This window comes from Pleurodeles waltl, chromosome 5 (genome assembly GCF_031143425.1).
Source record: "Pleurodeles waltl isolate 20211129_DDA chromosome 5, aPleWal1.hap1.20221129, whole genome shotgun sequence".
NCBI lineage: Eukaryota > Metazoa > Chordata > Amphibia > Caudata > Salamandridae > Pleurodeles > Pleurodeles waltl.
The window spans coordinates 152,907,143-152,930,660 of record NC_090444.1 but is presented as its reverse complement, the minus strand read 5'-3'; the positions used below and the strand labels follow the sequence as shown (position 1 = coordinate 152,930,660).

General features: G+C 49.8%; 1 protein-coding gene across 1 annotated transcript in view; it reads right to left on the bottom strand.

Annotated features, from left to right (window-relative positions):
* Window positions 1-23,518, bottom strand: part of NVL (nuclear VCP like) — a 359,132-nt gene that overhangs the window by 23,278 nt on the left and 312,336 nt on the right. Inside the window, exon 22 of the mRNA XM_069233825.1 lies at window positions 17,682-17,761. Within this exon, the coding sequence (XP_069089926.1) occupies window positions 17,682-17,761 (80 nt within the window). The remainder of the gene's footprint in view (window positions 1-17,681; window positions 17,762-23,518) is intronic.

Below are 23,518 nucleotides of genomic sequence, written 5' to 3'. Positions count from 1 at the left end.
CACAGACTGGCACACTGAACTTGTGGGGATGTGAAAACAATTTCTCATTTTCCCTGTAACAAAGCACCTGATGCAACACATTCTCAGCCCAGTCACAACATTACTCTGACTCCCTTTGCATATTTCACATCATCTAGTTTCCAGGGCGGAGGTTTTAGAAATGGCTATTATTTTTGCAACATACCTTGTAGAACAGTGGTTCCCAACCTTTTGACTTCTGTGGACCCCCACATTATCATTACTGGAACCCGGGGACCCCCACTGAATTTTTATTGGAATCCGGGGACACCCCACCACCCCCCTGAGTCATTACTAAAAGCTTGGGACCTAATCTGTTAATATTGTTTATTTTCTAAGCAGTCGCGGACCCCCTGAGGAGGCTTCGTGGACCCCCAGGGGTCCCCGGACCACAGGTTGGGAACCACTGTTGTAGAAGAAATGTAATTGTGAAGCTGTCAATGTACATGAGAACTAAGGTGCACGCAGAGAATCCAAAGAGAAGGCTCAAAATGTGAAACCTGAGTGCTGACATTGTGGTTCTTCAGGCTCTGAACCCAGTATCTCAATGCCCATTAGGGCTCCTTTTTTGGGTATTTGGAGTTCTGTCGAGTTTAAACGAGTAACAGGCTCACCCCATGTGTAGGGACGCCGTCTATTGGCCTGGCATGAGAACATTAATCTCCATCTATTATGCTATGGGATGGCGGCTGACATTCTTTTTGTATGCCAAGCCTTTGGCAAATGGCATTTATTTAAAGTCGAATATGTTATAATTCCCTTCAAAGCCCTTTGCAAACATTTTAGAGCAGAATACAAGCCACACTGCTGATGGCTTAGATAGGTGGATTTCTAAAGCTCAACAGAACAATCGCCATGACTCAACACCATCAACGCACTCAAACAAACTCTCCATGGTTTGTGCCTGCATTCAAAGAGACTAATATCATAGAGTCATGACTAAGTTGGAGCCTTGTTTAAAAAAACACGGGCTGCATCTGCTCCGGGAAGCACTAAATCTAAATGAGTCACAGAATCAGTCATAGTTAACAATCCATAGACTGGAAAATTGATCAGAGCAGGATAGGTGATTTCATCCTTCTTAATCAGTCTGGCACATTTCATAATTTGGACTATAATATACCACTCAAATATCTAGCAACATCAGGATTCCCTGCACTGAGGAGCTGTAGATTTGCACTAATCACCCACACATCTGCCATTTCACTTTCCCACTGGAAGCTGGAGTCCCTTAGGGTTCAGTGCTCTCCCCCCAATCTTCAATGCATATATTTAAGAAAACACAGGTCAGTTGCCTTTTTACTTTTAATGAAACGTTATGATTCCTGATTCATAAATAAGGTAGTTGTTTTCAGATTTTGGTAATACTAACTCTTCAAACTGGTAACATCCCCATTAGACATGAGCTGTATGTACGTCACAGCCTATAACTGAACAACAATATGTAGACTTTGGCCAGCGTCTATTTTACAGATGGACATTTCGGTGCCTGCAATGCAAGGCAAAGCATTACTGGGCGAGTTTCCTGAGTGCAGTGACTATTGTAGTATCTACTCTCCTGCTGTGCCGGGAGAGCCGCGTTGAAGATTTATGTGGTTTTTCTGGTTAAAATGCGCCAGTTTGTATATTTTTTCACCTGTTCGTAAGCGGTACTCAAGTAAAGCACTCCTCTGATCAAGTACACGCTAAATGAATCTTCCACCCCTCCCCCCCCAAAAAATAATAAATAAACTACCCCTCCAACTTGCAGTCTTTGGGCGCAGACACCCCAAAGAAACAGCGGCATTCCGAAAAAGAAGGAAGAGGAAGATACAACATAAGGAGTGCGGAGTGGAGAGGAAAAACAGCATTTGGAAGAATCATGGTTATTTAACCATATAGGGGGTCATTCTGACCTCAGCGGTAAAAGGCGCGTACCGCCGGTCAGAAGACCGCCATAACACCGCCGCGGTCGCGGTTAACCGCCACGGTCATTCTGACCCACAACAGGCAAACCGCCAAAATCCCGACATCCTCAAAAGTCCGCCACACCAACGGCCAGCAAAAAACTGGCGATGACCAAACCTCCACCGTCACGCCAACAGAAATACGCCCATTCCATTCCGACCCACGAATCCATGCGGCGGTCTTTCAACCGCGATATTCCATTGGCGGTACACACCGCCGCGGTCGGAATACACACACACTTACAAAACACTGCCACATTGGACATTTTGAAATACACACACCTGATACACATACAAACACCACTCCCACACACCCAACACAATATAAAACACACACCCACATCACCCACAAACCCCTACGACCACCATTTATTGACTAAGGCCAGAGAGAGACACCACCATCTAGTACAGAGCATACACAGGCACATAACACCAACACTCACACAACATCCACGCACTAAACACCACACACCAGCACACTCACCACACTCATCACCACAAACACCACCCCACACCTCATCCTCACCACCCCATGGAACCGCAAAGACACCCCAGGTTCTCAGACGCCGAACTCAGGGTCATGGTGGAGGAAATAGTTCGGGTAGAGCCCCAGCTCTTCGGGACACAGGTGCAGAACACCACCATTGCCAGGAAGATGGAGCTATGGCAAAGAATAGTGGACAGGGTCAACGCTGTGGGACAGCATCCACGAAATCGGGACGACATCAGGAAGCGGTGGAACGACCTACGGGGGAAGGTGCGTTCCATGGTATCCAGACACAACATCGCAGTGCAGAAGACTGGCGGTGGACCCCCACCTACTCCCCCAGAATTTACAACATGGGAGGAACAGGTCTTGGCGATCCTGCATCCTGAGGGCCTCGCAGGAGTAGGCAGCGGAATGGACTCTGGTAAGTCTAATCTCAACTACTTCATCCCCCCCCACCCACTGGCATGCCAAATCATACCCCCACCCTCCCCCCCCCCCCCCCCCATCACACATCCTCCTTGCTAATGTCTCACCATCACAACCCACCCATCCCAACACCAAGCCCTGCGCATGCGACCACAAACCATGGACACCCATCACCTAAGCATGCCCACTGCACATACCCATCCCCCCCCCCAAACCACCGTCACAACAGCCCCCACAAGGGAATGCCAGCACTGGGGTACACCGGCACCCACCCATTGCACACGATTTGCACACACAGAAGCAATAACCATACTCTTATACCCCTGCAGGACCCGAACGCCACGACACCGCCCAGGAGGGTCCTGAAATGTCCATTCCACCCCCAGAAGAGGCCCACAGTGATGACAGCAGCTCTGTCTCCCTGGACCCAGATGACCAGCCCGGCCCATCGGGGACCTCGGGACAGTCGGTTCCCCTCAGACAGCCACAGGCCACAGCAGACCTACCCCCCTCTGGGAACACCAGCACAGCACCCACCCAGCGGGCCCATGCCTCTGTCACCAGGACACGTCAATCAGCGGTGTGTCCACCACTACAGGGCACCCAGGTTAACCCCCCACCCCAACAACAACAGGGACCTGGGGGCAGTGGTAGTGGGCACACGGTCCAGGGGACAGAGGCCCAGGGAAACAGGGGAACTGGGAGGGCTGCTGTGCGACAGGGGGGGGGACAGGCCCGGGTAACCCACTCTCCACGAGGCCCTATCCTCCATCATGGGAGCATACCACCACTCCCAGGAGACGATGGCGACGGTCCTGGCCAGGTTCCAGGAGATCCAGGTACTGCAGGAGGAACAGTTTATGGGGTTCAGGGAAGAACTCAGAAACATAAGTTCCGCAATGGGCACCATCGTTGTGGCTCTCAATCAGATAGTCAGCACATTGCGGGACCATGTGGCACACAAAGGGCCCCTGTCACTAGCATGGACCAAGAACAGGCTACCACCTCCGCCAGCGCTAGTGCACAGGAGGCCCCGACACAAGAACAACAGGCCACCAGAACCCCACCCCCTGCAGAAGGAGAACCACCCCGCAAGCGGGGCCTGAGATCTAGGAAGAAGACAGAGTAAGACGCCAAGACCCCCGCCAGGAAAGGATAACCCCTGATTGTCATCCCACTGTCCCACATTGTCACCCTGTCCAACCATAAACTGCCCCTGCTCCACCTTCCACAGGCATATGGACAATGCACCTGTGAGACTGAAAATCTGGACTCTGCCATGGACATTCCTCCACCATCACCCATCACCGAATTGCAACCATTACCCACAATTGAGCACTTTAATAAACACACTTATTGCACAAAAATAATCTGGAGTCTGCCTGTATTTTTGAACAAATGTATTACACAGAACTGTGCAAAAATGTCCAGTTACATTGTGATGACAACATACCACTGTCACACAGCTGTAGTCCATGGGGAAACAAAGCAGAGGTCACGGAGTGGGGCCCACATTTCTGAAATTGGAAGGGAAAGACACAACTCAGTGAACATACACTGGGTGGAAACTCAGACAGTAGAGAGGCAGGAGACTTTAAGTAAATGTAAATTCCGGTGTTGATTCTTACCTGTATGTTATTGAAAATACTGCTGTATTACTCTGTCCCTGTTGTCTGTGTCGTCCTCTTCGTCTTCCTCCTCTTCACTCTCCGCAGGCTCCACAGCTGCCACAACACCACCATCTGGACCATCCTCCTGCAGGAAAGGCACCTGGCGGCGCAAAGCCAGGTTGTGAAGCATACAGCAGGCCACTATGATATGGCACACCTTCTTTGGTGAGTACATTAGGGATCCACCTGTCATATGGAGGCACCTAAACCTGGCCTTCAGGAGGCTGAAGGTCCGCTCGATTACCCTCCTAGTACGCCCATGGGCCTCATTGTACCGTTCCTCTGCCCTTGTCCTGGGATTCCTCACTGGGGTCAGTAGCCATGACAGGTTAGGGTAACCAGAGTCACCAATTAGCCACACACGGTGTCTCTGAAGTAGTTCCATCAGGTAAGGGATGCTGCTATTTCGCATGATGTACGCGTCATGCACTGACCCAGGGAACTTGGCATTTACATGGGAGATGTACTGGTCAGCCAAACAGACCACCTGGACATTCATGGAATGATAACCTTTTCTGTTCCTGTACACCTGTTCACTCGTGCTGGGGGGGACCAAAGCAACATGTGTCCCATCAATTGCACCAATGATGTTGGGAATATGTCCAAGCGCATAGAAATCACCCTTCACCGTAGCCAAATCGCCCACCTCAGGGAAAACAATGTAGCTCCGCATGTATTTCAACAGGGCAGACAACACTCTGGACAACACCTTGGAAAACATAGGCTGTGACATCCCTGATGAAATGGCCACTGTAGTTTGGAATGACCCACTTGCCAAGAAATGGAGTACTGACAGAACCTGCACTAGAGGGGGAATCCCTGTGGGTTGGCGGATGGGTGACATCAGGTCTGGCTCCAGTTGGGCACACAGTTCCTGTATAGTGGCTCTGTCAAGCCTGTATGTCAGTATGACATGTCTTTCTTCCATTGTCGACAGGTCCACCAGCGGTCTGTACACAGGAAGATTCCTCCATCTCCTCGCAAGTCCCAGCGGACGGTGCCTAGGAAGGACAACATGGAGCACAGAGTCAATCAACCCACAGGTACGTTCCCACAGCTTGCACAGTACACGATTCTCAATGCATTGAATGGCTTGTATGAGTGTTGATGCAAGGCCTAGGTATGTGTGACGCAGTAGATTTTAAGCCATGTGGGCCCTTGAAATGGCGGCTGCCTGACCTGTGAAGTGCGACAGGGGGATGTGAAGTCAATGTGCTGGCATGGCACACCGTGGCGGGAGGCGGTCGAAGACCGCGGCGCAAAGCCGCATTGGTTAACATTGAACTCTATGGGTCTCAGGAGCCAATGACGATGTGCGCTGGCGGTCGCGGTACGCACCGCCGCGGGCGTGACTGCCATTTTCTATCTGCTTAATCACTCGATACCTGATCATCCACAGGAGAGGACCTATACTGCAAGTGCTGCTGTGACCTCGGTCTGGAAGAGACAATGGCTGCTGCGACTGGGGAAAGGGCCCCTGCCTTCACTTCTGAAGAATTGGAGAAACTCGTGGATGGGGTCCTCCCCCAGTATGCGCTACTCTACAGTCCTCCAGACCAACAGGTAAGTACACTGGGACCATGCTTTGTGGCCAATGCCTGGGTTGAGTGGGGTGAATGAACAATGGTGGGGAGGGGAGCAAATGAGGCATGCATCAAACGACAGATGAGAGCATGTGCCACATGGCAAGGGTGGGGATGCGGGGCCACTCACATCGAGCATGCAGAAAATGATTGTTTATTTTTCTCCCCCTGTACATGTCACATAGGTCAGCGCCCATCAGAAAATCGATATTTGGCGTGCCATCGCCAAGGATGTCCGGACCCTGGGGGTCCACAACAGACGGGGCACCCACTGCCGCAAGAGGTGGGAGGACATCCGCTGCGGGAGCAGGAAGACCGCGGAGGCTCTGCTGGGGATGGCCTCCCAACGTAGGAGGGGTGGCACTCGTCAATTGACCCCCCTGATGTCCCGGATCCTGGCGGTGGCCTACCCCGGTTTGGATGGGCGCGTGAGGACATCACAGCAGACACAAGGGGGTGAGTACAAATACATTCTGCTGACTTTGCGCGCAGTGGAGGTGTCTGGGTGGGGGAGGAGGGCTGTGGCTAACCCTAGGCCAGGGCGATTTCCGTAGGCTAGGCCCCTCCGTTAGGCCTAACCCTGTGCCCCCGCCCCCCACCTCTGTAGGTTGCCTAGTACAGCTAATCATGGCCCTGTGTCACCTATGTGTGGATTTGACGTCCATAGGCTTGTAGGCCATGTCCCACGGATTGAGTAGTGTACCCCAAGTGCGCGGCGTAGTGCAGGGGGCTTCTGTGTCTGTCCTCTCCGCCAACTGTGTCGCCAATGCATGCACTCAACATGTCTTTATTTCTCCCCCCCCTTATTTTGGTGGTCTTCCTGTTCATGTGTGCATTAGCATCATCAGGCGGAGGAGAAGTGGCATCGGAGCACGAGGGAGCTGCATCTCACATGGCCATGGAGGGCCATGCAACCGACTCGGAGTTCACCAGTGAGACGGAGGGCGAGGGGAGCTCCACAGCGGGGACACGTGGTGACACCAGCGACACAGACACGTCCTTGGAAGGGAGCTCCCTTGTGGTGGCGGCAACATCCGTGCCCACCGCAACAACAGGTACAGCCGCCACCCAGCGCACCAGCTCCGCCCTCCCAGCAGCCCCTCAGCCTTCGCCCCGTGCCCGCTCACCCAGCAAGGTGGGCATCTCCTTCGCCCCAGGCACCTCAGGCCCTGCCCCAGTTACCCCTGCTGCCCTCAGTGAGGAGGTCATTGACCTCCTGAGGACGCTCATTGTTGGGCAGTCTACCCTTTTGAATGCCATCCAGGGTGTAGAAAGGGAGGTGCACCGGAGTAATGCATACCTGGAGGGCATTCATTCGGGTCAGGCTGCCCATCAGCGATCGTTCAACGCTCTGGACTCAGCACTGACGGCAGCCATTGTCCCTGTCTCCTGCCTCCCTCCTCCAACTTCCTCAACCCAGTCCCACTCCCCTGTACCTCTGCCTATCCCAGACACACCTACAGACCAGCCTGCACACACCTCAACACCCAAGGGAAGCTTATCCAGACATAAGCACCACACATCACACAAGCATTCACCCAAGCAACAGCCACATGCAGACATGCCAACAGCCACTGCCTCCTCTGTGTCCCCCTCCTCCTCGTCTCCCTCCTCCCTCCTTGTGACGTCTCCACTCACACTTGCATGCACAACATCATCAGCCACTACGTCCAGCACACCCACCAGAACACTCCGCATACGTGATGTCACCACCCCCACTACCATTTACACGTCCCGTGTCCTCTCCCAGTGTGTCTGTCACCCCCTCTTCCAAACCACACAAACGCAGGCAGCCACCCACCCAACAGCCATCCACCTCACGACAGCCTCCAGCACAAGCACCTGCACCCAAAGACACCAGACTTGACTCACCTACAACCACATCCTCTTCCTCCACTCCCATACCCACTACACCTACCCTTCCCACTGCTCCAAAAAAGTTTTTCCTGTCCAAAATTAACCTCTTTCCATCACCTGACCCACCCCCTCCATCTCATAAGACTCCAATCAGCACCTCAGCCACCACAAAACCTGGACCTACAAGGACAATAGTCCAAGGATTTTGGAGTCCACCACCTTCAAGGCCAGCTACTTCGGCTAGCAGTAAAGATACAGCCAGCCCACCCCCTGGAAAGAAAGCCAAGAAAGCCAGTGCCCGGCATGAGAGGCCAGAGACAGCAGGCTCCAAGGGCACTACCCTGGCACCGTCAGGAAGTGGGGTGCCACCTGGCAAAGGGAGGAAAGGGCCACAGAGGAGCAGGGAAGGGTGGCAAGGGCAGCACGCCCGACAAGTCCGGCAGCAGGCGAGCTGCCCAGGAGGGCCCCACCAGCCCCATTCCAGGGGTGAAGGAGGACACCCACGGGCCCGGGACGGCAGCACAGGAGGGCCCCGCAAGCGAGAAGACAGATGTGCACGAAGGGCACGGCAGCCACAGGTCGGGTGGCGAGTGAGATCCATGTCATGGCCGGATCTGGTGCCCTGGAGACACATGTCAAGCACCGCTGAACAGGGCACCGCCATCTCAAGAACCGCTGAACAGGGCACCGCCGTCTCAAGAACCGCTGAACAGGGCCCTTCAAGTCAAGCACCGCTCCGCTGGGCACCGCCGTCTCTGCACCGCTCCGCTGGGCCCTTCAAGTCAAGCACTGCTCCGCTGGGCCCTTCAAGTCAAGCACCGCTCCGCTGGGCACCGCCGTCTCTGCACCGCTCCGCTGGGCCCTTCAAGTCAAGCACCGCTGGACAGGGCACCGCAGTCTCATGCACCGCTGGCCTATTGGCAGAAGGGGCAGGGCCGGATCTGTGTCGGGCAGGGCTGCACGAAGCACTCTGGGCACCATGCCTCCTCCAGAACCAGTGGAGTCTGAAATCCACTTGATTGACTGACTGTGGCTTTGCACTCCCCAGGATGGCACAGTGGGCAATCCACCCACTGTAGAGACTTGTGAGACTGTGGCTTTGCACTCCCCAGGATGGCACAGTGGGCAATCCACCCACTGTAGAGACTTGTGAGACTGTGGCTTTGCACTCCCCAGGATGGTACAGTGGGCAATCCACCCACTGTAGTGACTTGTGAGACTGTGGCTTTGCACTCCCCAGGATTGAACAGTGGGCATGGAGGCCCCTTGTGGATCTGGCGTCGTGGACTCATCTGGCTGAGGTGCCCCCCCTTCCCTTCCCCCTGAGGTGCCTGTAGTTTTGCTATCTGATGCCCCTGCAGTGTTCTCTCCAATGGATTCGGGTATCGTGTGTGGGCTTTGCCCATGTGTTTAGGCCCTTTGGCCCACGAACAATGGCTGATACCCAATTTGGACAGGACAATTTACATTTGTATATATAGTTATAGATGTTGGATATCTTTTTTTACTTAGCCGTTCAATATACTTCAAAATTCATGATCATTTTATTTTGTCTTTGCATTCTTCCGGGGGGTTTGGGGGTGTCACTCTGAGTTGTTGCTCTGCATTGATGTGTATGTAGTTGTGGGTGAGGGTGAGGGTGGGTGTGTCGCGTATGTGTGTGCCTGTAATTTTTTGCCTCCCCCCTCCCCTGTGTCGTAGGTGCAGTACTCACCGGTGTCTTCTGCGCCGGCGTTCGTGCTCCTGGTAGAGGAGCAGGAAGACAATAGCTGGTAGGATGTGTAGTTCGGGTTCCATGCTGTTCGGGTTCCATGCTGTCCAGATTCCTCGTGGAGTGTGTAGAGGTGAGCGTTTTCCGTTCGTAATGTCCGTTTCCGCCGTGTTTTTATCGGCGGGGCTACCGCCCCGGAAAAGGTGGCGGATTGGTGGGTTGTGATAGGGTGGGCGGTACACTGGCTCCCGCCTGTCTGTTGGCGGTGACCGCCGCGCTGTTTGTTTGTCCCGCCGTGGCGGTCGGAGTGTTAAAGTGGCGGGCTCTGTTGGCGGTTTCCGCCAGGGTCAGAATTCCATTTTTTTTACCGCCTGCCTGTTGGCGGGTTGGCTGCCGCTTTAACACCGACCGCCAGGGTTGGAATGACCCCCATAGTCATCTCCTAGAGGGCATAACCACATGAAAAGAAAATGGCAGAAAGTAATGCAGTGTAAACCATATATTTAGCCCCTATAGGGCATAGTGCCTTACACATTTTCAGGCCTACTGCATAATATTACAAACAAGGCCCTTAAAAACACAAACTACTCCCAGCCGTAAAAACAAAAGTTCGAGCCATGAGAGCTTAAAAAGACACTGAATAGTGGGAGAGGTTACTATTTTGGGTTCTCCCCAACCTTGAGTGGGGACTCGTAAATGACAGACAGAAAAAGGGTGTCCTGCTGAACAGTTTGGTGGTGGTCCCATTGTCGTAGGGCCACCACAGGCTGAGTTATGGGCAACAAAATGTTTTGTAAAAGAAATGCCCAGCAAAGCATTATCAGGCGAGTTTCCGGAGTGCAGTGAACACTGTAGTTACGGCTCTCCTGCTGTGCTGGGAGAGTCGCGTTGAGGATTTCTGTGTTTTTTCTCTTTAAAATGTGCCAGTTTGTATGTTTTTCAACTGCTAAACTTGTACGTAAGTGGTACTAATGTAAAGCGCTCCTCTGAGCGAGTTTGTGCATTATGAAACTTTATGTACTTCAGTGGTACTCATGTAAGGTGCTCATTCGATTGAGTTTGCGCAATATGAAACTTAAAAAAAAAAAGAATAAATACATTAAAAAGAACTCCTGCTCCAGCTTGCAGCCTTTGGGCGCAGGCATCACAAAGAAACAGTGGCATGCCCAAAAACGAGGAAGAAACAACATACTGACATCATGAGCGAAGCGGAGAGGCAAAAGAAAAAAGTAGTGCCCCATACTATGAATGATCGTGAAATTACCCATGTAACAGGGTAAATCTCCAAGCCGGTAACAAAGCAGACTCAAGGCGGGACAAACGCAAAGCATTTATCTACAAAATCAAGGAAATTTTGAAAGGCAGGCCAAAGAACGAATGAAAGTGATGGGCGTGAGAAGGCCACAGAAGTAGATTACAAAATTTCGAGAGACAGTGCATGCACGTTGCCTAGGCTCGACCTAAAAATAACAGCAGCAACGACTGACGGGCATACACCAGCGTCCAGGGTGTGTCAGTATTTTTCCCCGAGGTGAAATGTCTGCAAATCATGAACAACAATCCTCTGAAGCTCAATCGTTAAAGGAATCAAATTCTGGCACTGGTTATTCTATCAGACCTCTGGCAACCAGAACTAAAACTGAATAATTTATGTCCATACCTGATTCACCTCACCTCAGTCTGTAATTTAGGGGTTATCTTCAAACGTTTCCTGTAACCCACATTGGAGACAGTAGGGAAATTGTTTTTTTTTTTCTTATGACCTCTACACACTAGTAACTTATCTTGAAAGAGTCACTACTTCAATTGCTTTGGTATTTTTCACAGATTTACTTTTCTAATGACATATATTTGTGTCTTGCCCTGTTTTGAGGTCTCAGGGCACTGTTGCTAGAGTTATTGCAGTGTTGAAATGTAAGAGCCAGTCTCATTGATGATTTCCTCAGTTCAATGGCTGCCTGCCTCCCAGGATATTGAGTTTAAGATACTTTGTATCATTCAGTAAACTATCTGTAAGAAGGACATACATTCCTACGAGCAAAACTGGCACATATGTACAAGTTACTTACCTTTAGAAACAAAATATCTGGTAGAGACATATTCTGTGTCAGTAGGTGGTGTTGGTTGACTCCGCGGGCATCGTAGTCGCCGTGACGACGTTGGGAGTAGTACATAGACGCCACCTCAGTGCAGTGACATCAGTTTCTTTTAACGACTTTCCACGCCAAAGCTCAGAGCTGCTAAGAACACTGAGATTGGTGCGCCAGGTCTAAGGACCTGAAGGAGGAATCCCTGTCCCTAGAATCAGTTCGGAAGCGGGGAGAATGGGTGGGTCGGTAAGGAATCTGCAACTAGAATATGTTTCTACCAGATATTTCGTTACCGAAGGTAAGTAACTTGTACATCTGATATTGACTTCTAGTTGCAGATTCCTTACCTTAGAATAGATACCCAAGCAATGCCATCCTCGAAGGTGGGCTACGAACCAAGATCATACTAGAAAGTCCTGCAGGGCCATCCCGACGGACCTGACTGTCCAGGCAGTGGTGTAGCTGCCTGCCGGATATCCAGGACAGGAACTCCAGGTGCTAATGCAGTGGAAGCAGCAGTCGCTTTGGTGGAATGAGCGTGCAAGCCCTCAGAGGGTTGCTTCTTGGCCAAAGCATAGCACATCTTGATGTAAAGAAGTACCCATCAAGAGATGGTACGTTTTTGCACCGCCTTCCCTTTCTTCGCACCCACATACCGGACAAAGAGTTGATCGTCCACCTGGAAATCTTTAGTACAATTAAGATAGACGCCAATGCTCTTTTTGGGTCCAGACAGTGGAGTCTCTCCTTCTCATGGGAGGGGTGTGGGGGTGCATAAAAAGTAGGCAGGGTGATGGACTGGCCTACATGAAAGGGCGTAAAAACCTTGGGAAGGAAGGAAACTTTAGTGCCCAACAACACTTTGTCAGGGTGCACAGACAAGAATGGAGGTTTGGACGAAAGGGCCTAAAGCTCACTCACCCTGCGAGCAGAAGTGATGGCAACAACAAAGACAGTCTTGACAGTGAGGAGCCGCAAGGAGCGATTGTGCATCAGCTCAAAGGGAGTACACATTAAATAAGTAAGGACAAGATTGAGGTCCCACTGAGGCACGATAAATGGATGGGGAGGAAATAAATGGGTGACACCTTTTAGGAATCTACTCACGATAGAAGATTTAAAGAGTGAGGGCTGGTTAGGTAAACTAAGAAAGGCCGAAATGGCAGGTAAATACCCTTTAAGGGTGCCCAAAGCAGAGCCCTACTGGGCCAAAGAAAGAATGAATAAAAGAACCTCAGATAGAGGGGCAGAGAGGGGATCAACAGATTTGTTGGTGCACCCGGCCACAAATTTATGCCAATGACAGGCGTATACCGTTTTGGTGGAGGGACTCCTGGCTGCCAAGATAACATCACAGACTTCGGGTGGAAGATCAAAAGTCGTCTACTGTCATCGCTCAATCTCCACGCATGAAGGCAGAGATTGAACAGGTTCGGGTGGAGAACAGTCCCCTGCTGCTACGACAGAAGATCCGCCTGAAGAGGCAGTCTGAGTGGAGGATTGATGGCCATTCTCAATAGCTCTGGATACCATACTCTCCGTGCACAGTCCAGAGCCACCAAGATGACTTAGGCCCGGTCATTCCTGATCTTCTTGTAAACTTCGGGCAGAAGTGGTATAGGCGTAAAGGAGTCCAGAATTCCACTCAAGACGAAAAGCGTCTCTGAGCGAGTGCAGCCTTGGAAACTCCAACTTGCAAAACAGCTGACATTGCGGGTTCTCTGTGGAGGCAAACAGATCTAACCAAGGCTCTCCCCACTGCTGAAAGAGAGCTTGCACCACCTCTGGATGGAGACGGCATTTGTGATTGAGTTCATCCACTCTGGCGTTGAGAGAACCTGCCAGACGTTGAACCACCAGGGTAATGCCCTGACGTTCCAGCCATGTCCAGAGGCATAGTGCCTCCTGACAAAGGCTCCAGGACCCTACTCTGCCCTGTTTGTTGCAGTACCACATGGCGGTAGTATTGTCCGTGAACACCTGCACTACTTTCCCTTTGAGAGAGGGAAGAAATGCTTTCAACGCAAACCTGATCGCCCAGAGGTCCACAAGGTTGATATGGAGCCCAGACTCCGTCGGAGACCAGAGGCCTCTAATCTCCGCCTCTCCCATGTGGCTGCCCCAACCCAGAAGCAACGCATCTGTCACTATAGATAGATCTGGTTGGGGAAGAGAGGGATCTGCCATGGACCCAATGTGGATTCGAAAGACACCATTGCAGGTCTTTCGCAGTCCCCTCCGAGATCTGGACCATGTTGGAGAGATTCCCCTGATGCTGCGCCCACTGGAACTTCATGTCCATCTGCAGAGTCCGCATATGCCATCTGGCATTTGTCACTAGCAGGATGAAGGAGGCCATGTGGCCCAGAAGCCTCAGAGTTCGTCTCATCGAAACCCAAGACAGGCTATGATTTCGATCTCAGCCTGAATATCGGACTCTCTTTTTGGGAGGATAAGCCGGAAACTGCACTGTGTCCAGAACAGCTCCGATGAAAGGGATCGTCTGAGAGAGAGTCAGGTGTGACTTCGGCATGTTGATAGTGAATCCCAGTGTGTGCAGGAGGCTCGCCGTAGTCTGAAGGTGGGAGACGACTTTCTGTGGCAAGTTCACCTTCAACATCTAGTCGTCGAGGTAGGGAAAGACTGAGACCCCTACCCTGCGCAGATGAGCTGCCGCCATGACTTACGTGAACACCAGAGAGGCACTGGGGTAAGGCTGAAGGGGAGCACGGTAAACTGATAGTGCTTGTGAACTACCATGAACCTCAAGTAATGTCTGTGGGCAGGCAGGATGGGGATGTGGAAATAAGCATCCTGCAAGTCCAACGCTACCATCCAGTCTCCTGGGTCTAAGGCAGACAGAACCTGAGCCAGGGTGAGCATTTTTAATTTCTCCTTCTTGAGGAAGTAGTTGAGGTCCCAAAGGTCTAGGATAGGACGTAAGCCCTTGTCCTTTTTCGGCACCAGAAAGTAGCGGGAATAACAACCACCACCTACTTCTGGCATCGGGACCTTCTCTATAGCTCCCCTGGCCAAGAGAGCCGCAACTTCCTGGCGGACAAGTGCCAAATGATCCTCCGGAAGTTGGCTGAGTGATGGAGGCATGGAAGGTGGGGCAGATTCGAAAGGGAGGGAATAGCCCTTTCGAATTATCTCCAAAACCCACCTGTCCGTAGTGATGGATTCCCAGTGGGGCAGGTGATGGCAAATCCTGCCGCCAACTGGATCGGAGTGAGGGGATGGACTAGGAGGGTTTGGAAGCTGCAGCGGAGGTGGACAGGGCAGACCTCTGGTTCCCTGTCCCACGCGGGATTCTGTGTCCCCGGCCACGCAGCAGCTTAACAGCATGGGTGGCTGGGTGGGGGACGCAACAGGAAACCCCTTCCGTGGCCACGAAAGGGGCAAAAAGCGGACTGTTGGGGGCAAGGGGCAGTGGAAAGACCAAGGGACCAAGCCGAAGCCCAGGAATCCTTGAATCTCTCTGACGCCGAATCCGCTTTGTCTCCAAAGAGATGGGAGCCAGCAAAGGGCATGTCCATGGAGACTGTTAGACATCCCCTGAACAAACAGAAGTACGCAACCAGGCGTCGCATCTCAAGGCCACTGTTGTAGCAACTGATCTGCAAAGAGAGTGGGTCGTGTCCAGACCACATCAGATTGTGAACTTTGCCGTATCTCTCCCATCGCTGACAGCTTGGGAGACGACAGCACTGGCCTCCTCCGGTATCTGCGGCACAACTTGCGCAACCGTATCCCACAAAGTGTGGGTATAGCGGCCCAAAAGGCATCTGGTGTTCATGGACTGCAGCACGAGACTGGAGGAAGAAAACATCTTCTTTCCAAAATTATCCAACCTTTTTGATTCCCTATCTGGGGGTGCGGAAGGGAATGCGCCTGAGGAAGAGGAAGCCTGGATGACAAGACTCTCAGGTGTGGTGTGTTGGGATAGGAATTTAGGGTCGTTCGCGGTGGGCCGATGGCGGCGTGCGATAGACCTATTCACAGGAGCCCCTGTGTTGGGTTTGGACAAAGTACACAAAAGGACATCGTTGAGGGCTTCACTGAATGGTAGAAGGGGCTCAGATGTAGAAGCCCCTGGGTGAAGCACCTCCGTCAGGAGATTGGACAGTAGATAGTTCAAGGCCAAGGACCTCAGCCGCCTCTACTGCACACCATAGAATAAGTCACTCCCTCTGCCGTAGCTACGGTAGGAGGAGACAGCATACCAGCGTCTGGAGAAGTATCCAGTCAACTGGCCTCGCCCAATTCCTGTGCTCAGTCCAAAGATGGGTCATCCTGGTATTCATAAGGGTTCAGGGACACCTCCAATCCTTCCCCGAATTTGTACTCATAGGAAACAGGGTCCAAATCCGACCTGGGGTGAGTAGGCCCCATTAAGGACAGAGGCGGTGTCAGTCGACGCCGCTCCGACTCCGGGTCGACGCCGATAGTGGGCACTACAGACGTCAGGAGCGTAGGACAATCTAACCAGCGCCGGGGAAGGTCTCAGTGAGTCGACCGGCATCTGTGGGGATCCGCGAGTGGATCCATAGGGGACCTCAGTGGCCAGAGCCGAAGCCGCCGGCGCAGAACCCAAGGCCCCTCAACTGAACCCCTTGGGCCTATAGGCGCCGTATCGGAGTCGGTTCACCCAAAAATGAGGCGCATGGCCTCATAGAACTCTTTAAGTTTGGTGGGGGTTGCTCTGGCTCCTGGAAATTCGGGGAAGCGTGCAGCGGGCCCAGAAGGAGGCACCGAGGACGGAGGCCTTGAGTGTTAACGCTCCTCCCGTGTCACATCAGCCGAGTGACGGGGAGAAGTCGAAGGGCGACGGGACCGCTTTGACTTCTTATCGGTGCCTGAAGATCTAGAGGAAGACGAATGGTGGTGACTTCGCGAACGGTCTTGGGACCTTCCTATTGAGCAAGACCAGGATCTACATGGAATCGGGCGCCGGGCCGCCATGAGCTTGAGAGAGCGCTCCCTCAAGGCCTTCGGGTGCATGGCTCGGCACTCTGAGCACGACTTCGGGTGGTGGTCGCGCTCCAGGCACCACAAACAAACCCAATGCAGATCTGTCACCGACATTATGCAGTGACAGTCCTTGCACAGCTTGAAACCGATCTTCGGGGACATTTCGACGCACCAAAAACCTACCAATAAACTCGACAAAACGGCCGAACTCTGTCAAAAAGAGACCAGGGTAGTTCTCTCCGGATCAGCACGTGGCACGGAAAGAATAGAACTGATGTCACTGCGCTGAGGTGGCGTCTATGTACTACTCCCAACGTCATCACGGAGACTATGATGCCAACAAAGCCCGCTGAGTTGACAGACACCACCTACCGACGTGCAAGGTTTTTGCTCGAAGAAAATCTCCGGATCCAGTCTGACACCTGGGGGAAATTCTAATGTAAGGAATCTACAACTAGAAGTCTCTATCAGATAAGATCAACACTTCTAGGATCATCTATCACATTTCTGCTCAAATGTTCCTTCATGGAATGAGCCTGTACAAAAGGAAGACTCCTTCCACGCTCGTACCATCGGTAAGGATCTCTTTTCATCTTTATGCAACTAAAGGCTTCCCCCAAACAATTTCAGAAAATAAAGATTCTGAATGGACATGGGTAAAGTGGTAATCTGGGGATAGTTGACCTGTTCTTACGCAAGTGTCACAAGACGTTATGGCTGTATACAAGCAGGGCACAGTAACAAACAACACAAACAGGTCTGCTTAACTGCTACTTCTGGTACAGCCCAGCATCAGACAGCTGTGCTGTATTTTTCTCCTTGGTGTGTACTAAATGCCTCTGGAGCTCCTGTCTGTCCAATGCCTATGGTCACCCAGAACTTATTTCTGACCAAAAATAACATTCCAAGCACCCACCTTCTTAGAAACAGATGGTTTCACTCTGCTAAGAGCTTCTTCAAAGTGTTGTCGACCAATCTTAATTCCTCCAGTGGCACCTAATTATAAGAAAAAAACAAATGACTGTTGATTGATGAAGGTCATCCAAGCTATTGCTGTTCACATGCAAACTAGTTAATTAGCTATGAAGGTAAATGGATGCTTTTTGCACGGACAATAAAGAAAACCTCTGAACTATATGTATATGGCAACTGATCAGCATGTGCATTTACTGTGATATTTAGCTGTACCCTTTCCAGAGGTACTGAAATGCCTACATATCTTGTTTAATGAAGCACCAGCTATGTACTGGTGTGTCTATGTTTGTCAAAAGTGTGCCTGGAATTTTGTTCTACAGTCAATGAATCAGACTTCAAGCAATCAACAGAAGCATTTCTAAAACTTTTACATAATTTAGAGGCAGTTGTTGTGAACTTTAGACACGTTCACAAAACGCTGAAATCTTGCCGCATTAAACCATAGTAACTATTAACTAAAACGAGTAACTGTGGACAAATTAATCTGTATAGAAAATGAGGGGAAACAAACACAACACGAAAGAGGCAGACAGGACTCAACAGAAGCTGTACAGGTTCATTCTTCAGCTCAGTTAACATGTTTCATGGCAAGAGCAGACACTCAATATTTTTGTTTACAAGTACATGAATTTATCTGTTCATCACTTCAACCACGACATTGAAATAAAGCATAAGCCTGCAGACACATAATGAATGCTGGCACTAGCAGTCAGTGTTAGGAATTATCCATTTACAGTGATAAAGTTAATGCCTAGCTAAAGTCAGAAAACAGACTGTAGGAAGAGGTCTGAATGAATCGCACAGTAACCATTGTGTGCATTACCACAACAAGCAACCTAAGCCTTTTTTAACTAGTGCACTACAAGATGAGCGGAATTTGACTATTACATCCAACGTGAAAATGTACTCCAACCAGCAGGTGCTGGTTCTGCAGCATGGTGGCCAACAGTTGCTAACTTCAGCGCTTAGTGTTTTGAGGCGACAACCTCAATTCTTCATGAGGCACCCCAGGGGTAACTCTGTGATCACTTGGTCTTCAGCACTGGTCCCGACCCAAAGCACACTTGGGCAGTACTACAGTCACTTGTCATCTGCTGGTGGCAGATAGGCCACCAGCAGATGCTTATCCCAACTTTGGTCAGGCCTATCAAGCCCCAGGTGCTTTTGAAACTATGATGGGGATAAATTACGAATATTATACTGTTCAAACAGTCAGTAACACGATTCATTCAACGCAGCTGCTTAGAGAGTCTCTGTAGGACAGATCGTACACCAAGCCCTATTTCTGTAGTTACTTCCATAATCAGCTCATCCGGCAGGGTTGGAGCTTCCTTCCCTCACTTACAGGCAGGGTGTCTTGGCACCCTGTACAGTCCAGTATATCCGCACTCAGACTGGACTCCTGGTGATGATCTCTTGCCCTCTGGGAAGCTGGCTATCATTGACTTCTACACAGCCAAGGACTGGCTTTGCACTCAGAATTCTGTGGATTACTACCTGCTCAGTAAAAGAGACCACAACAAAAAAATTAACTATGGATCTTGAGCTCCCATCTTTATACCAATTTCGCAGATGGAGGATGTGTATTACATGTCTGTTTCATTGGGACTGGTGTGGGTCTGCTCCCCTCTAATGCGCCCTCCCCCGGCCACCTTCCAGGCCTGTAATTTGCAAGGATGCTCTGCCCAGCAGGCCAGCCTCAAGGCGGAGTGCCCACCACAGAAGTACAAAGAGGTGTGAGCAAGCTGCACCCAGCTATTTACACATCTTTCTCACAGAGTTCAGGAAGAGAGACAGGATCTGCTCCCTTTCAAAGGACTCCGCCAACTACATCTCGGCAGCTGCAGTCAGTCACTATTATATCCCAAATTATCAGGAAAGACCCCAACACTTCTAAAGAAACCCGCTCCTCTTTCCTCACTATATTGCCTGGTGCTCCTCGCTCCCATCTAGAATATATAGCAATATACTTTCTGGGGAAAGCAACCTCGCCATCATATTATACTCTAATGCAGGCTGTAGGCTTCCAGAATGGAACCTGCAGGCCTGTATTACTTGTGCACAGCACACTATCAATCCTAGCACACACGTACAATACACAAGATGTTGCCAATCGTGATTCTATTTTCATCCAGAGCAGCTGAACTTCTAGATGAATGGGCCAGTGAGCATGCATTCTAGTCACACAGATTAAAACGCCTATTACTATAATCCACCAACCATGGTACGGAGCCACCATCGTGCTCCACACATGAAAACCACAACAGGGTCGGCAGTCCCCTGGCACAGTGAGGGCACACCTCTCCTGGTTCAAAACAAGGTTCAGAAACTATCATCATCAGAAAGCTGGCCTAGGGCAAAGTGACCGTACAGGAGTAGTGTGTGGCAAGGTAAAAAAAAAAAAATAGGGTCACAGGTATCTGCAGTTTGGGCATGCAGGATAGAGGGCACTACTGCACATCATGCAGGGGACTTCCCTGTCCCAAAATTGTTCACTGGAGGTCGGAATCCAGGACATACAAAAATCTAAATTCACAAAGAAAGCAGACAGTGTGGTCCCCTTTTCCTCAGAGAGAAAATGAAGGCTGAAAACTATGGTAACAGATAAAACCTATGTAATGAGTATAATGAACACCAAACAGAAAGAAACAAAGGGCAGACTAATAATTCTGAAATGCATCAAACCAATGTGAGGACCAGAAAAAGCCTAGTCATAAAGGAAAACAGCTAAGAAGGCAACTGTGTGTTGGTTCAAATCATGAGCCCATCAGAAACGAGGACCAACCAGGCATGAGGTGTGAGAAATTGTGAAAAAACACTAAAGTCAGATTCTAAAGAAAACAAGGATGATCAACCAGGTTAACAAGAAAAAAACCTGAGCAAAACGCTGGCAGTTCAAGATACCACAAAGCTTACCATTACTGGCAGCCTTTCACGAAGGAGAAGCACCTCCCTTTCAGTGCACCAAACAATTTGCGCCCGCCACCGTAACATGCAGTCTCAAAAAAAGGGCAGCGCCAAGACAATATGAGAGTCACACGCTAGCTCAGGTTGTCTCAATGTCATAAAATGTCTAGTTCGAAGGAGTTGTAATGGCATTTGGGGTCACAATGATCTTTCTAAAATCACTGCAAATACTCTGCTTCAAACAGCATATTACCCACATACCCACACGTATGGTAGCACATAATCTAGATGCAATTTTAAGTAATCTTGACTCCCTTAGTGGGAGTCAGTTGAGTAGGATTCCTTGGGCGGACCACATTCCCAGGCTTTGATATCATTATTCACATGCGCACTACCACCAACCTGGCTCAGAAACCGGAGATTAAATCTTGAACCTAGTCTAAAACGACTCCTTGCAATTTCAGCAAGGCTGGGAAGGCACCATCACCCATCCGCCCAAGGAACATCAATACCTCTGCAGATGAATTTAATGATAGGTTAATATCCGCCATTGATCTTATTGCACTGATAAATAGCATCAAACTTAATCTTAATAGCAGTGCCTGAAGTCCAAATGAAAGAGAAGAAAAGGAGGTAAACTCTAGACAAATTATACAGGAAAGATTACAAACCTGAACACAAAATACAATATCTTAATGAGATAGCCAGCTCTAAACAGAAAATAAAGAAGATCACAGCAGAATATTATTCCTCAGCCAGTCCTTCAGCCAAAAACACTTCTAAAGAGCTATTTTAAGATCATAAAAACCTTTATTAACCCAGAGGATTACCCATCTCACTACACTTGGAATTTGCAAAAATGCCCTGGATTGACTTCAATCGTTTCTTTCTAACAGATTATAATCTCTTGCCATTCTCCCGTTCAGTTCAAAGAACTTTCAACTGTAGAATGCCTCAAGGCTCCTCTCGGAGCGCTATATTATTCAATAACTATATGACACCATTAGCTACACTGATAAAATCCTTTGGCTATTATTTAATTGCATGGCGACAACATAAATAAGTGTATCGCTCTTCATAAATCTTGATGACACCGAAGCCAACTTGTTAGTTTAGTTGTATGAACATGAGACTGTGGATGAGTGCAAACTGCCTTAAACTGAACAGCGACAAAACGGAGGTTTTACTCTTCAGCAATCATTCCTGTTATTGGTCCCCAAAATGGTGGCCTGATAAACTGGAACCTTCCCCCTCCCACCCTGCCAACCCCAACTACCCACTGAGTCATCATTGATATCCAGATAATCTTCATTAAACAAATTAACAGTACCACCGGTTCTTCCTGACATTCTCAAAGCACTGAGTAAAATCCCACCTCTTATTCCTGGGTCTTCTCGCCACACAGTTGTTCAGGCTCTTATAGTTTTAAGAACTGACCATGGAAACGCATTCTACCTAGGTACCCTACAAGTACGCTCCTCACCGACTTCAGGCCATATAGAATGCTGGAGCTGGACTTATTCTTGACATTCCAAAAAGAGCAGCCAATAAAGCTCACCTGGACTCTTTGGAATGGGTTCCAGTGAGTAAAAGAATTCTGTTTAAAACCCTGAATGTCACCCACAAAACTTATGACCAGGCTACACCACCGTATCTGAGAAAAAAAGAACCCGAAAAAGGTGAAATACACAACAGCCGGAAATCTTTATCCCACCAACCAATGTATTCATCAGCTATCAAAAATCGCCCGGTCTAGAATGCGAGGCAGAACCTTCTCTTATCGCCATATGGTGGCATTCTATGCCTCTCCGCACGAGAGGCATGAACATTCACATGCTTTTCAGGTAAACATAAAAAATTTAGTTGTTTGCCCTGAAGCTCTAATTTCGCCCATTCTTTGGCTGATCCTACGCAGCGCCAAGATGCATCCTGTAGCACTGTACATATGTAAATAAACCAATAAAACTTTGGGGTTCAACTCTTGGCTGAATAGGTGCTAGCAACTTTCAGTAATTTGAAAAACAGGGCCACAAACTGCATCATCATAATCAGACACTGAGGTTTCCTCTCTGGTAAAGGATTCGAAACCACAGACCAAACCTCCTCCGAAGGAAGATGTCACCATCTTTGCAAGACCATACAAAATAAGATTGTCTTGCTTATGGCTAACGAGTCAGATGAAATATGGTCAACAAAACCTTGCATTCGGTCTTAGCAACTGTATGTGAGCTTCCAGATGTAGGTAGGTTCCGATTTGCAAATTGCGAGTCAGAGCAACTCGCAATTTGCGAGTCGCAAATCGGAATGTAGGATGGTATCCCCGACACCATCTGCGACTCGCAAGGGGGTCGCAATTTGCTACCCCCTTTAGACTCTCGGCATTCAAAGGGATGGTGGCCTGCTGGAGACAGCAGACCACCATGTCTATGACTGCTTTTAAATAAAGCCTTTTTTTTTTTGTAATGCAGCCCGTTTTCCTTAAAGGAAAACGAGATGCATTACAAAACTAAAAAAGAAACGTTTTCGTTTAATTTTTTCAGAGCAGACAGGCCATTTACATGCGAATGGGTTAGCACCCATTTGAAATGGGTGCTAAATGCGATTGTTTTGCGACCGTGTTCGCGGTCACAAAACAATACAACATTGCGCTGTGACTCGCAATTAGGAAGGGAACACCCCTTCCTAATTGCGACTCGTAATCCCATTTTGCGATTCAGTAACCAGGTTACCGAATCTCAAAACGGGGTTTGGGCATCGCAATGTGCTTTTTGCATGTCGCAAACAGCAAAATTCGCTGTTTGCGACGTGCAAAAAGTTTAGTACATCTGGCCCCAAGCCACTAACAGAGGTCATGACAAACAGTGCAGAAAT